The sequence below is a fragment of the Amphiura filiformis genome, chromosome 17, assembly GCF_039555335.1.
Source record: "Amphiura filiformis chromosome 17, Afil_fr2py, whole genome shotgun sequence".
NCBI lineage: Eukaryota > Metazoa > Echinodermata > Ophiuroidea > Amphilepidida > Amphiuridae > Amphiura > Amphiura filiformis.
The window spans coordinates 49,062,501-49,076,715 of NC_092644.1; the positions used below are offsets into that span (position 1 = coordinate 49,062,501).

The 14,215-nt window shown below is 36.6% G+C and overlaps 1 protein-coding gene across 1 annotated transcript; it reads right to left on the minus strand.

Moving 5' to 3' along the window:
• Positions 1-286: 286 nt before the first annotated feature.
• LOC140137907 (WD repeat domain phosphoinositide-interacting protein 3-like) lies at positions 287-13,928 on the minus strand. The gene is made up of 10 exons (XM_072159713.1): positions 13,762-13,928; positions 9,354-9,428; positions 8,396-8,497; positions 7,295-7,382; positions 6,289-6,383; positions 5,061-5,251; positions 4,272-4,357; positions 3,319-3,420; positions 2,818-2,939; positions 287-1,347 (listed from the first exon to the last, which is right to left on the minus strand). The coding sequence occupies exons 1-10, from the start codon at positions 13,826-13,828 to the stop codon at positions 1,241-1,243; spliced, it is 1,035 nt and encodes a 344-aa protein (XP_072015814.1). The 5' UTR covers positions 13,829-13,928; the 3' UTR covers positions 287-1,240.
• Positions 13,929-14,215: the final 287 nt, after the last annotated feature.

Below are 14,215 nucleotides of genomic sequence, written 5' to 3' on the forward strand. Positions count from 1 at the left end.
TTAACAAATTTCGGAGAATAAAATCTTGAGATTTGGTTGAGAGATGAGTTAAAAGTGACGGTTATGAATTCGGTTAATAACTTTGCATCAGTTTATATGTCAGGCATTGTGAAAAATCTAAACATTTTGCTTTGGACCTCTGGATATTCCTCGGTTCCAAAGGCAAAATGTTTAGATTTTTCACAATGCCCTCCAAATAACTAATGCGTAGTTATTAACCTATAAACCATTACCTATTTAAGTCTGATAATATTTGTTTTATATCACTCATACATAATTCTATTTCTTTTCAAGAATATTTCATACTCATTTGACAACACATTACACATTGTTTTGTTTTTGTTGTTACATAATTCATATTACCAATAATTTACCCACAATTAAATCAACGAGTCTAAAGAGACAATGCATGTGCAAGTCATGCTAGCATGTACATGACATGCATACTACGTCTGGCTAAGGTGCGAAGGGTCATAATGTATGGTAAGCACCGTTTAGATGGTAAAAACTATCAAACTTTATTGGTTGATGGTAAAAATATTGTATTGTATCAACCAATGAGCTGTCTAAGATTTATGTAAGAGTGATATTTATTTATTAGGATTGCTTGACAATATAGGCTTACATCTATAGTATCCCTCCATTATAAGACAGATAAGCATCTGCATACTTATCAATGCTGAATATGTTATTGATTTTCATTTCCGTCTGCAAGATTCACATTTTTATCATGTGTACATATCTATAGACCTAAAGAGTACCAACTCAAAACTGCCCTGTGTGAATGCTATGGGGAATCTGCCAATTTGATTTGTTGACCATGGAGGGCAAATAGCGTACCTCTGGCATTTATCAGCTAAAGCCTGAAATGAAATGATTGCCGTAATTATCTAAGGAATTTTAAGCATGAGCATTACAAAAGTTTGTGAATGAAGTGCTTGGCATGTTTTTGGCATCACATGTTACTCGCAAAATGCAAACAACCCTGCACTTCAAGTCCAAGTTATTAGTTTGTTGGGCGCATGGCGAAATAATCTGGAGGTTCACTATTTTGCACTCTGTGAGCACCAGGCAAACATAGCAGAGTAGGTACTCTTTGGATCTACATTATAAATCATACCCCAAATCTTACACACACAGCTATAGCAAAGCAAATCATGGACTAAAAATAATATGATTCTTAGGTTGAGTTCTGATTGTTGGCAGGAGGGAGGATGTCTCCTTGACAACGGTACCTGCATCACATCTTCTCATCAGTCATCTCAAGGAACTGCATGTAATTATCACGACTGCACTCCCCTTTCTGGTTGAAGACAAATTTGTAATAGCTACCGTCTGCACATATCGCTGTAAAGGAAACAAATCGAGGAAATCACATTATTGCTGATAAGAATGACAGAGGTTCACAACATGACTGGTCAACCAATTAATCTGGCCCTTCAAATTAGGGGTTTAGGTAGATCCTTCATGTAATTATTTTATGTGAGCTAATCCTAATCCTAACCCTAACCCTATTCCTAATCCTAATCCTAAATTAACCCTAACCTTAACCCTAATTCCATGTATTATTACATGAAGGAGTAACCAGGGTTGGGGTTGAGCAAGAAAGTCCTATCTGCAATAGCTGCCAGGTCTCATGTGTACAATATATAATGCAGTAATGGCCAATATGATGGGTCCTTTGCAATGATACAAGATCTTTCCAACTCTACCATAACATCAGATGCAAGCGAGATGAGTGTACGGGCCTGGTACTCAAGATTTATGGGGGATAGGGGTACAGGACTTCCAAAAGTGGACCTTTTTTTAAGGAAAAGTGCACTTGTGCAGATATTTTGTTAAAAAAATGGATCTAAGCCCCCTGATAATTGTGCGTTTTTTTTTTTTTTTTTGACTTTTGAATGCCTTATCACCCAAAAGTGGACCTTTTGTCAATTTTTCTTCCATTTTTGGACCTTTTTATTGAAAAAAAAAATTGGACCTTTGTGGATTTTTGGGTTGTGCTCCCCTTGCATACAGGACTGGCTATGCCTGACTCAAGAAGTTGTGAGAAATTGGTTAAGGGTATACGATGTATTGTTGGTCGAAGCAGCAAAAAAATGTAATTCACAGCATTTTGCGAATGGTAGAGACCTTTAGCAAAAATTGCATTGCTCAATTCATAGCGAGCGTGTAGAAGAATTCAAATATCACAGATATACTTTTGTAGGTCCTGTGGTTATGCTGTAAAGAGGGCTGAAACAACAAAACTTTTGTAAAACGTACATAACTCATTAACAACAATAAATTAAGCAAGTTTTCAAAGTATATGATTTGTAGAAAGAACTTTTGCAAAACACCTAAGTGTTATTTTTCAATAATATATTGATTCAGATAATGAAAATCTTTTTTTTTGGCTGCTTCGACCAACAATACCACGTATACCCTTCAAATCTCCTTTAAATCACATACCGTATTTCGTCAAATAGTCGCCCCCCTCAAATAAATGCCCCCCACCATTTTTTTCAACCAAGATGTTTCAAAAATGCCGATATTTCCATGCTATCTGTGTAGTAAGCTTACCAAGTTCCCCACGTGGTCAATAATACCGGCACTTTTTGGCGAAAATCTGGATTGGAAACCCGAAAGTGAACCAGAAGTCAGTTCATAGTTCGTCATTTTAGCATGAGTTTTAAGTTTACCTAATGATTTTAATGGGAATGATCGTTCTAAAATTGACCTTGAATAAACGCCCCCCTTTGGGAAAATGTTACGCACCCCGGGGGCGTTTATTTGACGAAATACGGTATTCTTGTTTTCACCTTGTCATCATCTTACCTACTACTGAGTTGGCATCTGCACCAAATGCACAAATACACTGTGCATTGCCTGGCACTTGAAACTTGGAGAAACTCCACTTGGAACTGAAATACTTGGGCAGGAAGCTGGCCTGTGCGAGTCTGAAATATAATATGCAATCAAAAAAAAGGGTTCAATATATCAATCACAAGCAAAGGTAATGTTCAGGTCCTTGCTGACAGCAGGCAAACGGAAATGAAAACAACTCTGTATCGAATCTAATGATAAATATTCAAGTGCCGCTGCTACCATGCAACTTTGAGTTGCACCATAGTCATTTCAAATTGCACCTATGGCCGATGAGTATCACACACAAGCTTGTCAAGCGACCCCTGATTCTCCTACTCTACTTCTTTGTGTTTGGTTTTGTTTCATTCCATTAATTTCATCATTCATCAGAGCATGAATAATTGCCAACTAGCAATTCCCCTATTGATGCCCATATTAACCATGACTTTATAACTGGTGAATCTGACTTACGTTGATTGTTTATTTCTTTTTGGATCTTCTGCTGCAAACACATGTACTGTGCCATGATCACTGGACACACACAGTAAGGAAGAATCCTGGTTAAAATTAATGCTGTCAAAAAAAACATAACAGAAGTATGTTAATTAATCCAAAGGTTTAAGAAAAACTAACAAAGAGGAAATACCACCATGCAAGTTCACAGAAGGTACTGTGTATAATAAAAAGCAAATTTATGCACTTCACTTCGGGTCTAAGCATGGTGACACTAAGCATTTTGAAGCTTTGGAGGGCTCCAACTCAACAGCCTTCCTCTGGAATCCCCAAATATTTTTTATGGAAGTATCCTCTTATGAAAAAGGTAATACTTTCATAATACATTAGGAAAAAAGAACGCAACATACATTTGTAAAGGAGGATTACATCAGTGGAAGGCCTGTCTTCTGGTATATGATTGGAATGTAAAACAGTACTTTAACACCAGAAACCCATATTCAGGCATCAACATTGGGGGGAGGGGTGATTGTATGGACCATCTCCCCTGGCAAAATATTGAGGAATTTATCCCCCATTCCCCGGGATCTACACCTATGGCATAAAGTATGGTGACCCAGATCCAAAAATGTATTCAGTCAATTGTCAACAGTCGCTGCAAGACAGCCAATTATAGCATGTTTTTAATATTGAGTGGCAAGTGATGTTAAACACAACATTTCAAGATTTTTGTACCTATAGCTTGTAGCAATTTAACAAATAAATCAATAAGACTCAAGTTCCTGTAGACCTATACACAATGTTTCTAACCCTAACCCATCAGCTTAAGCTTTCTGATTAAAGCTGGGTTTTTTTTTGGGGGGGGGTGGGAGATTCCAGTTGTTATAGTTAGTTTGGGTTATAATTGGCAAAAGCTGTACTACTGCTGAAGCCCCCTGCCATTCTTACTTATTCCCTGGCCAGGTACTCACCAGTATATTTGGGCACTTCCTGATCCTCTTCGTAACTCTTGTAGTTGTTGTCCATTCGTTGTATCAAATACTCTTATCAATGTGCCCTATATATCAAAGGAAAGGAATCAATAAGTGTCGAAATAAAATGTTACTCATGTAATAAACATCACCAATATCTTCAGGCAGTCAAGATGGCACTGGTGTTGTGAGGCAACAAGTTTGTTTGATTTACAATTCATTCAAAAATACAACGATGTGCTAAATATACACTGTCAATATCGCATTGATTTGGGCAATCATATGAACAGATTTTGATGTCATTTCAAGTCTGAGATGCTTAATTTAACCCCCTGGCTCAGATTTACGAACACTTTACTGGCTTAGATATAGAAACACTTTACTGGCTCGGATATAGAAACACTTTACTGGCTCACATATAGAAACACTTTACTGGCTCAGATACTTGATACTAACAGGGTTGCCAAACCCGCGATTTGGTAGCCCAATTGGGCGACTTTTGAAGATTTTTCCCGCGACTTCTGACAATTTCCTGTCCCATAGAAACCAATGCTTAAGAAAAAAATTGGGCGACTTTTCAACTTTGGCTCCCGCGACTTTCGATAGTTTCCTGCCCCATAGAAACCAATGGTAAAGAGAAAAATTGGGCGACTTTTCGATTAATTGACCCGCGATTCGGGCTGAAATCTTTTGGCAACCCTGGATACTAACCAATCACAAGCTGTGGGAAGTTGATCATCAGATGCAAACTAGTCTTTTTAATTACAGATTAATATAAATAATGCTTACCTTTTCTGATGCAGTGGCAAGCTTTGTGCCCTGATGATTCAGGGTAATACAAGTTAACACACCCTCGTGTGCCATAATATCTAAAGGCGCTTTCTCTGTATTGGCAAGATCAACAATTTGCACCTGACCTGTCCGCCTCCCAGGGAATGCAAGAAGTGAGTTATTACTATTCGGACAAAGTACACATAGACCTGAAATGGTGAAAGAAAGAATGTGAGGAGCTGCTATCAAAATAATATCGTGATATTTATTGACTTAGTTGATTTATAATAATCATTGCACATAGATTATTGCCTGCTTCACACACTATCTCAAAAGGCTGCCTTTTGTATTATTGACATCTAATTGTGAAGAGATACATTGTAAAATTAACATTTTATATTAATTTTGTGTCACAATATTACAATCTCACAACCATTCATAAAAGAAAGAAGCATGCTGAAATATGATAATACATTTTTTTGGCATACAGCAGTATGTGATGCAGATGACGAAATATGTCTGCGCTGAAAAGGACTTCCCTAGGGAAAGATTAAATCTTACTCATGAATGTTTACCGACCTAGAGTACCAAGTAATTTCAAATCATATGTATGCGCTTGTTTGAGTGGTCATATTCTTTCACCTATAGCTTAAATATCAAAAGTACACAGTAATAAAATTGACATGAATGGATGGAGTATTGGGGCTTTAGCCGCTTTTCCATTTGAAATCCATTAAGGTAACCCCAAATGAAATTCACACTCCCTGTGTGGAAGATTAAGGTCATGTCTTCCAAAGGGGTGTATGAATTTCAAATGGAATAACCAGGGGTGTAGCAAAAGCCTTAAGGTCCCATGGACAAGGAGCAGTGCAGGCCCTTTTAACATCTCCTTTATCAGCTCTATTTCATTTTCCCTTTTCCTTGGGGCCCCTGGACTTCGTCCACCTTGTCTACCGCTCACTACGCCCCCAGGAATATTTCATTTTGATCCTTCACTTATCATGAGTATGAATGCTACATATTAAATCTTTAGGAATGAAGGAATAGTTGAATGTTAACAGAATATGGCTTGATTGGCTTTACCTATATCTACCACAACTGGAGTGAGTATTTTAAATGGAAGTTATCCAATTGTCTATTCTATTTGAAATCCATACTCCCTCTGTGGAAGACTTTAGCTAAATCTTCCATAGGGGAGTGTAGATTTCAAAAGGAATAGCCCATGATTTAGCAGTATGTCTCTTACCTTTTGGGTTGGGGCATGTTTCAAAAACATGAAGTTGCTGTGGGTTTTGTGTGAAGGTGTACACTTTGATCATTGTGTCTAACACTACAACTATCCTGTTGGTGAGGGAAAAAAACAACAAAGCAAAACATTGTGAAAATTATGTGTACTTATACTTTACCTTGTCATACATGCCATTCCCAACTAATACTACAGCACACATACACCCCCAGATGCACAAAGACATATATAGAATTATCTTCCATACATTAGGTATGGATAGATACGAACCCTCAATTTTGTGGCATTCAACTTTTGCCAAATCATTAAATTTCCTTCAAAAGGATTCCAATTTCATAAATCCACAACATTCACTTGTATTACAAGTGAATGTTGTGGATTTGTGAAATTGGAATCCTAAGTTGTAACATCTGGCCTATATTCACACACATGCAAATTACAGAAGATAGTGTGACAATAAAGTGTGATAAATCAAAGTTGGCCTCGCATAGCAAAATTATCACAAGCCAAAGGTACATCATATGATACATAAACATGGTGGCACGTTGGGCAGCAGTCATAATCACGAACTAGCTCAAGGTGGTGGGTTCGAGTCCCAGCAGTGTAAATGTGTTGTGCACTTGTGCAAGGCTCTTCACCCCTATTACCTCCCTCATCCAGATGTGCAAATGGGTACTGGCTTTAGTTAATGCTGGGAAGGTTACAAGACTCATTGTGGAGGTTACTCCAGCCTGTGAACACAGATAGATTCCCTTTAATTTTGTTTCCACAAACATGGCAGAGTCTGTTTTCCCTAAAATTTGGTTCATCTCAAGTTTGGTAGCAATGTGTGAATTTTACTGGTCGCAGTATCGAACCGCACATGTAAAGTTAATCATGCAGAGGGTAGATGCATGCCTATAAGGGTGGTTTGTTGGCACAATTGTGGTGCAATCTCGAAAAAGCATTGACATCACTACCAAACTTGGGGTGATTCAAAACATAGTCTACCCTATTTGATACCTACCTATCCCTACGTAACCTGACTGCCCGCACTTCACTTGTAAATTCTAATTCTATGACAGGTTTCTTCTTCAAATCATCCCAAATCATCACTGCAAAGAAATACAACATCACAAATTTTCAGATTTGTTTGAACTAGGATTCCATTTTCCTGGACAGTTTGATCAAAAAGATGCCAGTATTTTGATTTTTCTAGAGGCTACAAAACAATGCATTTCAAGGGGGAGCAATGTGAACAAAAAAAGCATAAAAAACATGATTTGTTTGCTCCCTTCACTTACAAAACTTTTGCGTATGGGCCAGAGCGGATGCAATTTACACTGGCAATATACAGAATCAATCCATAGCCACTTTTTTCTTCAACCTATCCACATTTGTGAGGCTGCCTCAAAATTTTATGGTATTACTATCTTTTTACAGAGCTGACATTTTATACATTGTGCATTTAAACGCTTTGTTAGAGGGCATTCCAGCTTGATTATGACATTTTAGTCCAGCAATTCAGATCCACAGCACTGCCTAATATAAGCTTTAAAAACAACTTTGGGAGCATCATTGCAATAAAACTCCCCAAAATGCCGACAGATATTCATTATGAGAATTAAGGACTCAATGCACCAGACCACAACCTAGACTCAAACAGACCAGGTCATAATAACTTATACAGTTCTATGGGCTCAAAATACTTTTTTGACTATTCAATGGGCTATTTTCAACAGATTCCATGAAATTGGATAATAACTTAAGGAATACATGGACTATTCCATTTAAAATCCACACCCTCTGTGGAAGATTTCGCTGCCATCTCCAGTTGCATCTTAAGGTCAATCCAGCTGGAAAATCTTGCTAGTTTTACTTGAAATTCCAGCTGCAAATTGTTGAAATTTGTGAAATTCCAGCTGAAAATGGATGAAATTGATATAAAATCCAGTTGCATTTTACACAATTTACCCTATAAATAAACAATTTTGTTTGAAATTCAAAAAGCTTCCACATCTTTTCCACTTTAAGAATGAAAATGTTTGGATCTGGAATAGCCTAATTGCCCTGCCCTTAGACCCCAACTTTATTTGACTAGGACTCATGTTACATGTTGTTATCTTACCTTTATTCGGAGGGTAGTTGGGAGTTTTGCCGCCTCCAACCAGGGCCAGATAGTTACATCTAAACAACATCTCTACATGACCAATGCCACCATCAGTAAAATCTAAGAGGATGAAAGTTTGTCATCAAAATAAAACTGTAAGTTTTAAACAGTTAAAATATCAATTATTAGTATCAATTGAAAAGTTAATTTGTGATGTGATGATACACCCAAGAGGAATTTTGGCATGAAATTTCGAACCACAAAGACTCCCATAAAAAGTTGATACTCCTAAATAGTCTTTTGCAGCTGACATTAAAAATGCCACAAATAATCAATAATTGGCCAATAAATGGAGAAAAATCCAAATTGCAGGCACTTTTAAAACTTAAAGATACATGTAGATGATGTCATCAAGGGGGCACACTTCATTACTAATTCATTTTCGTCTGCTCAGTTGCCCCTGCATTATACATCCTGTGTCGTGGAGATTATCCAGTATTTACCATAAGCAGAATCTTTTGACTTAAGAATATCAAAAGTACCACTCATTCTGCGTCTTTACACTGAGCACTCTGTATTTTTACCTGGTATTACCTGGTAACCCACAATCCGATTCAGGCAACAACCAGCACGTTTCTACTGATGCTTAAAATAAGGGTTGTGGGGAGTACCGGAAGTACTGAAAATATTTTCCTGACCCTGAGCTGCTTTTAAGGTCACGATATGATACATAAAATGTACATAATAGAAGTTCAACACCCAGCAACCGTTAACCGTTGTGTTTCCACTGACAGAAATACCGGGTGTCACACCACATGGTCTACCTCATGTGGATCACGTTTGCCGGGTGTCCACATCGCATCACTATGAACCGATCTGTTTCCACTGAGCACATTAACCTGTAACACTCTAAACTAAACCACATTACCCGCCAACCGTTCCCCAGTAGAAACACACAGATTGTGAATAGACTTACCTTGCCTCTCTTTCTCTCTCAATGGATCTGCATTGTACACACGGAAACCATTCTCCATACCACAAGCAAAACAACCTGTCAATTACAAAATAACACAGAATTACAACTTACATGTACATATAGGACATGGGCATCAAAACAATTGCCCAATAATATAGAATGGAACATTTGCTGTCAACTTGTTTTGTTCCAATTCTACAAGAACATTTGCACGCCAAGCATGAAAAAATTCAATTTCAGACTATTTTAGCCCAAAATGTAGGACGAATTATGCAATTTGAAGGGTCGGTGCGCGCGTAGCGTGTTGTGGTAGCTCCCAAGGAAAAATACGGAGGCCCAAAACAAAACCCAACAATTTCACACAATGAACTTAAAATAGATGGGGCAAAGTTATTATTGTCATTCATTACCATTGTCTCTGATATTTTGAACAAATCAAAATGGCATTTTATGTCATTTTATCATGGACGAAGAATAGAGCACGAAGTGCGATGGACTTGCAACTCTGTTCGTCGATGTGAGGTCAGCGACGTCAACACTTGGAACATGTGGACGTAGGTGGCAGCAGCATTTTTCTGTAATTAGCATATTCATGACATCATGTTAACGTAAGTCTCCACAGCACTACACATATTTTTTTAGGTAGCTTTTAGTACTATCGTGGTGGCAGCAGCATTTTTCTTTACTTTTCCAATATGGCGCCGCCCGTGAATCAATTTGGTGCCTGTTGGTGACGCCATCGGACGCCATTTCAGTGCAGGGTAATACACAGGGAAAGCCGACGCTGTCGCCACCTTGTTGTATTGCGCTAGTATATGAGTTGCAACGGCCTGATTTTATGTCATATTTAACGCTGTTAAATATAACTAGTTTTAAATATTGTTATTACCTACATGTATTTCATGCCGACAAGAGCTACCAATCACGCGTAGTCGTGTGTGTTGCCATGTAACGCTCTTAGCGTATAGTCATATACACGCACGCGCGTGCACGCAGAAGTCATTGTATTAAACGCGTCAGGAGTCATTGTGAGTATTTATGACCATGCAATTAGTGCGCCAATAGGCAATCAATACATTTTGATTGGATTGCACTACCCTGAGTAAAGATAAACACTTGTGCTGAGCATGAAATTGGTCACTTATTGCTCACTGTTCAAAATGTGACATCTACACCAATTACAGTCCCCGAAACTGTCTACTTTTTGGCCGACCGCAATTCGAAACATTTAGTGATAGTTAAAAATCGATCCCCAACCCTTTGGTTACCTTTGGGACGAATTTGCAGAAATCTCCATGAGTCTTCGTGTCTGAAATTCCCGGTACAAACATCGAAAATGTTGCATTTCTCAGTCCCTGTGATGATACTATATCCGCATCGCAGTTTTCATGCTTGTTTGAGTGATAGTAGGATACGGGATGTAGGCTAGTCCCCTGTGTTTGACCTGCTCCGACGTCTGAATTCACACGGAATTATTCGTACCTGCTTACCAGACAGCAATACTGCGTATTGCTGTATGGAACCAGACATAGAATTGCACTTGCTGTGTATATTATTAAGGTTATGAATGTTGCTCATCGGAAATCACACATCATCTGTACTGGCCTAACTGGGTTCGATTAAACTTGTGCCATGGAGCAAAATGCTCCCCATTTTGGACAACGTATGGTTTTAGAGGAGTAACATCTAAATGGTTTTCAAATTATCTTTCTGAGAGAAAACAATATGTGTCATACAATTCGAAGTATCATCTTATGAACCGATTTTATGTGGCGTTCCACAAGGATCAATATTGGGTCCTCTGCTTTTCATCATCTATATGAATGACATCGCTCACACATCTGAATTACTATCATTTATTTTATTCGCTGATGATACCACTGTTTTCTACTCACATGAAAATATTAATGAACTCTGTAATGTAATTAATAATGAGCTGAGGGAGGTAATTAACTGGTTCAAAGCTAACAAACTTTCACTCAATGCAAAAAAGACAAATCTCATGTTTTTGGGTACTGTGTCCAAAACCAAGGAAATCAATGACAATAATATTGTAATATCTTTAGATGGTTGTAAACTGGCGCGTGTTAAAGAAGCCAAATTCCTGGGTCTAACTATTGATGAAAATCTTTCTTGGAAGAAACAGATTGTTAATATTTGTAATGTGTCTTCTCGAAATATTGGCGTTTTGAACAAGGTGAAGCATTATTTACCCGAACAAACTTTGTATTATAACCTTTACTGTTCATTAGTTGTACCCTATTTTAATTACGGTATTTTACTTTGGGGAAATGAAAACAAGGCATATCTTAACAAATTATTTAAGCTACAAAAAAGAGCTTTAAGAATAATATCTCATAGTCCGTATTTAAGCCATTAAAGACCACTTTTTGATAAATACAATGTTCTTGATATATTTGATATGTACAAGAAAGAGTTGTCTATTTTTATGTATAAGTATACCCAAGGTATCATTTAGGTATGTTACCAAAATCATTTGATGCTATGTTTAAGAGTCTTAAGGATATTCACAGTTATAATACTAGAAATAAGCATTTTACCAACTGCACAAAACAATTAAGTACTGTTGTCTCCAATGGTCCAAAAATTTGGAATCAAATACCTTATGAGATTAGACAGGCTACCAACATTTCTCTCTTTAAGAGAGGAGTACATGCCTTACTGAATGACAAGTAGATCCAAGCATGTTTTGCTTCATTATTATAGTGTGATATTTCTGTTAATCATTCTACTAAATCATTGCCTCCACTTAATATGTCATCTCAAAGTTGTTTATCATTGCTTTTATTAGGGTGGTCACATGAAAATTTCAAACCCACCCCTGGAATTACTTTTTCTGTCACGATTGTTCCTGCTGCAAAATGATTTAAAAAACCTCTTGAATCAACTCAATCAGACAATCCGTTGCGAAGATACAGCCTTTTAAAGATTCACAAAATTGGCCATTTTTACCCCATTTTTAGGAAAATCCTGATTTTGTCATAAATTTGCATATTCACGGAGCGAGAATTGTGGGAATAAAGCCAAAGAAGGCATTAGATGTATTGTTTTTGTTTATTTAATGTTCATTTATGCAAATATTAAAAATCCAGGGTCATAATTGCTATATTTGCTTCTTTACAACATTTTTAAAATGGCTGAAATGACAAAAATAACTCTTTTGCCAGGACTTTTAAGGTAAATATATGTGATTTTCACCATTGAGGGCACTATTATGTGCCTATTTTGACCTTCAAAGGCCTGTATTTCCTAAACTACACAACCAAATTGTCTGATTTTTGCACAGGATTTTGCTCTGAGGGTCTAGATTGTAAAACTGAATATAGCATAATTGTACATCTTTGGGAAAATAGTTTTATTTGATGACAAAAAATTATTTTGTGCGTAACTTTTTTATGCGTGACCGTACAAAAATGCTATATTCACCTTCATTACAAGCAGAATATTTTCTATCTAATTAGGTAGTCGGGTTTGCACAGAAGTTACTAGGAGACAAATTATATGGAATTCAAAATGCCCAAAAGTTTTCCAACTGCTGCAGAATCTGTTAAATTTTCACCATACATTTGTGTATGTAGGCAGGGGTACACACAATAGCTAGCATTGTGGCCACCCTACTTTTATGCTTTATATCAGTGGTTGTAATTTACTCTATGTTAATGTTAAATACTCATGATTATAGTACAATATTATATTTAAATTGATTGATTCATGAATTATATTTGTGTTTAAATTTTTTTGGCTACAGATCCTCGTTTTGTTTTTGTTCTGTTTTAATTTGTGTAATTTAATTATACAGTGGGTGCAGCATTTACAGGCTTCGCTTATCGTTGTACCTCCTCCATCGTGTTGTTCTTTTTATAATTATTGTATTTTGTTGTAATTTTTGATGGAAATAAAATAAATCTGATTGATTGATTGACTGAACCTGCTACACAAATATCAGCTTGATAGCAATATTTTACAATGTAAACATATGCTATTATTATAAGAACATCATCACCTAAATGATATTTTTGTTTAAAATTGCTACGCAAGTTTTTCAAAGTTTAAAATCGAACCCTGATCATGCTGATTTTATTATACCACACCCTGAATAAAATCATTACAATATAATATTACTAGTAATATATAGACCTATTGTGGCTAGAGTCTATAAACATGTATTCATGATTCGTGTAATTGTATATGCCTATAACCTGAGACGAATATATCTAAAGGTATATTCGTCTCAGCTATAACTTACAGTTGAAGTTACAAGTACAACATCATGAACATCATCATGGAAATCATTAATCCATGTCCATGAATTGGGCAATTTGATCATTCGTGTAGCATGCATGTTTATGTTATCTTTTCTTTCATGATTAATGAAACAAATACTTACCATGGTCTTGATTGAAACCTGCATAAAGCAGTTTGTTATTAAAAGGGTTTTCTGGTCCTAGATTCATTGTGAATTCCAAGAAATCTGTTCTTTTGTAGGCGTTCACTCTCAGAAAAGTCAACAGATTGCATCCATTTTGGGTCCTGACCTCCGGCCTTGGAGTCGTTCAATCTTATTAGGCGGCTTTTGAAAACTATAGAATTTTTTTTTCTTTGACAAGTTTACCAAAAACAAAAATTAAAAGTTTATCAACATCAACTTAGTAGTAAATATTATTTTTGTTACAATTTCATTAAAATTTTAAGAATTATAATGCTTTAATATATTTTCTTAAATGGCGAAAATCAGTGAATTAACAAAATTCTCCCTACATTAAAATAATGGAATAGTCTTTTTGCTAAAGGTCAATTAAAGGTTGCAAGTTCCTAAACTGGACGGAGTTCGTGTTTGTTAG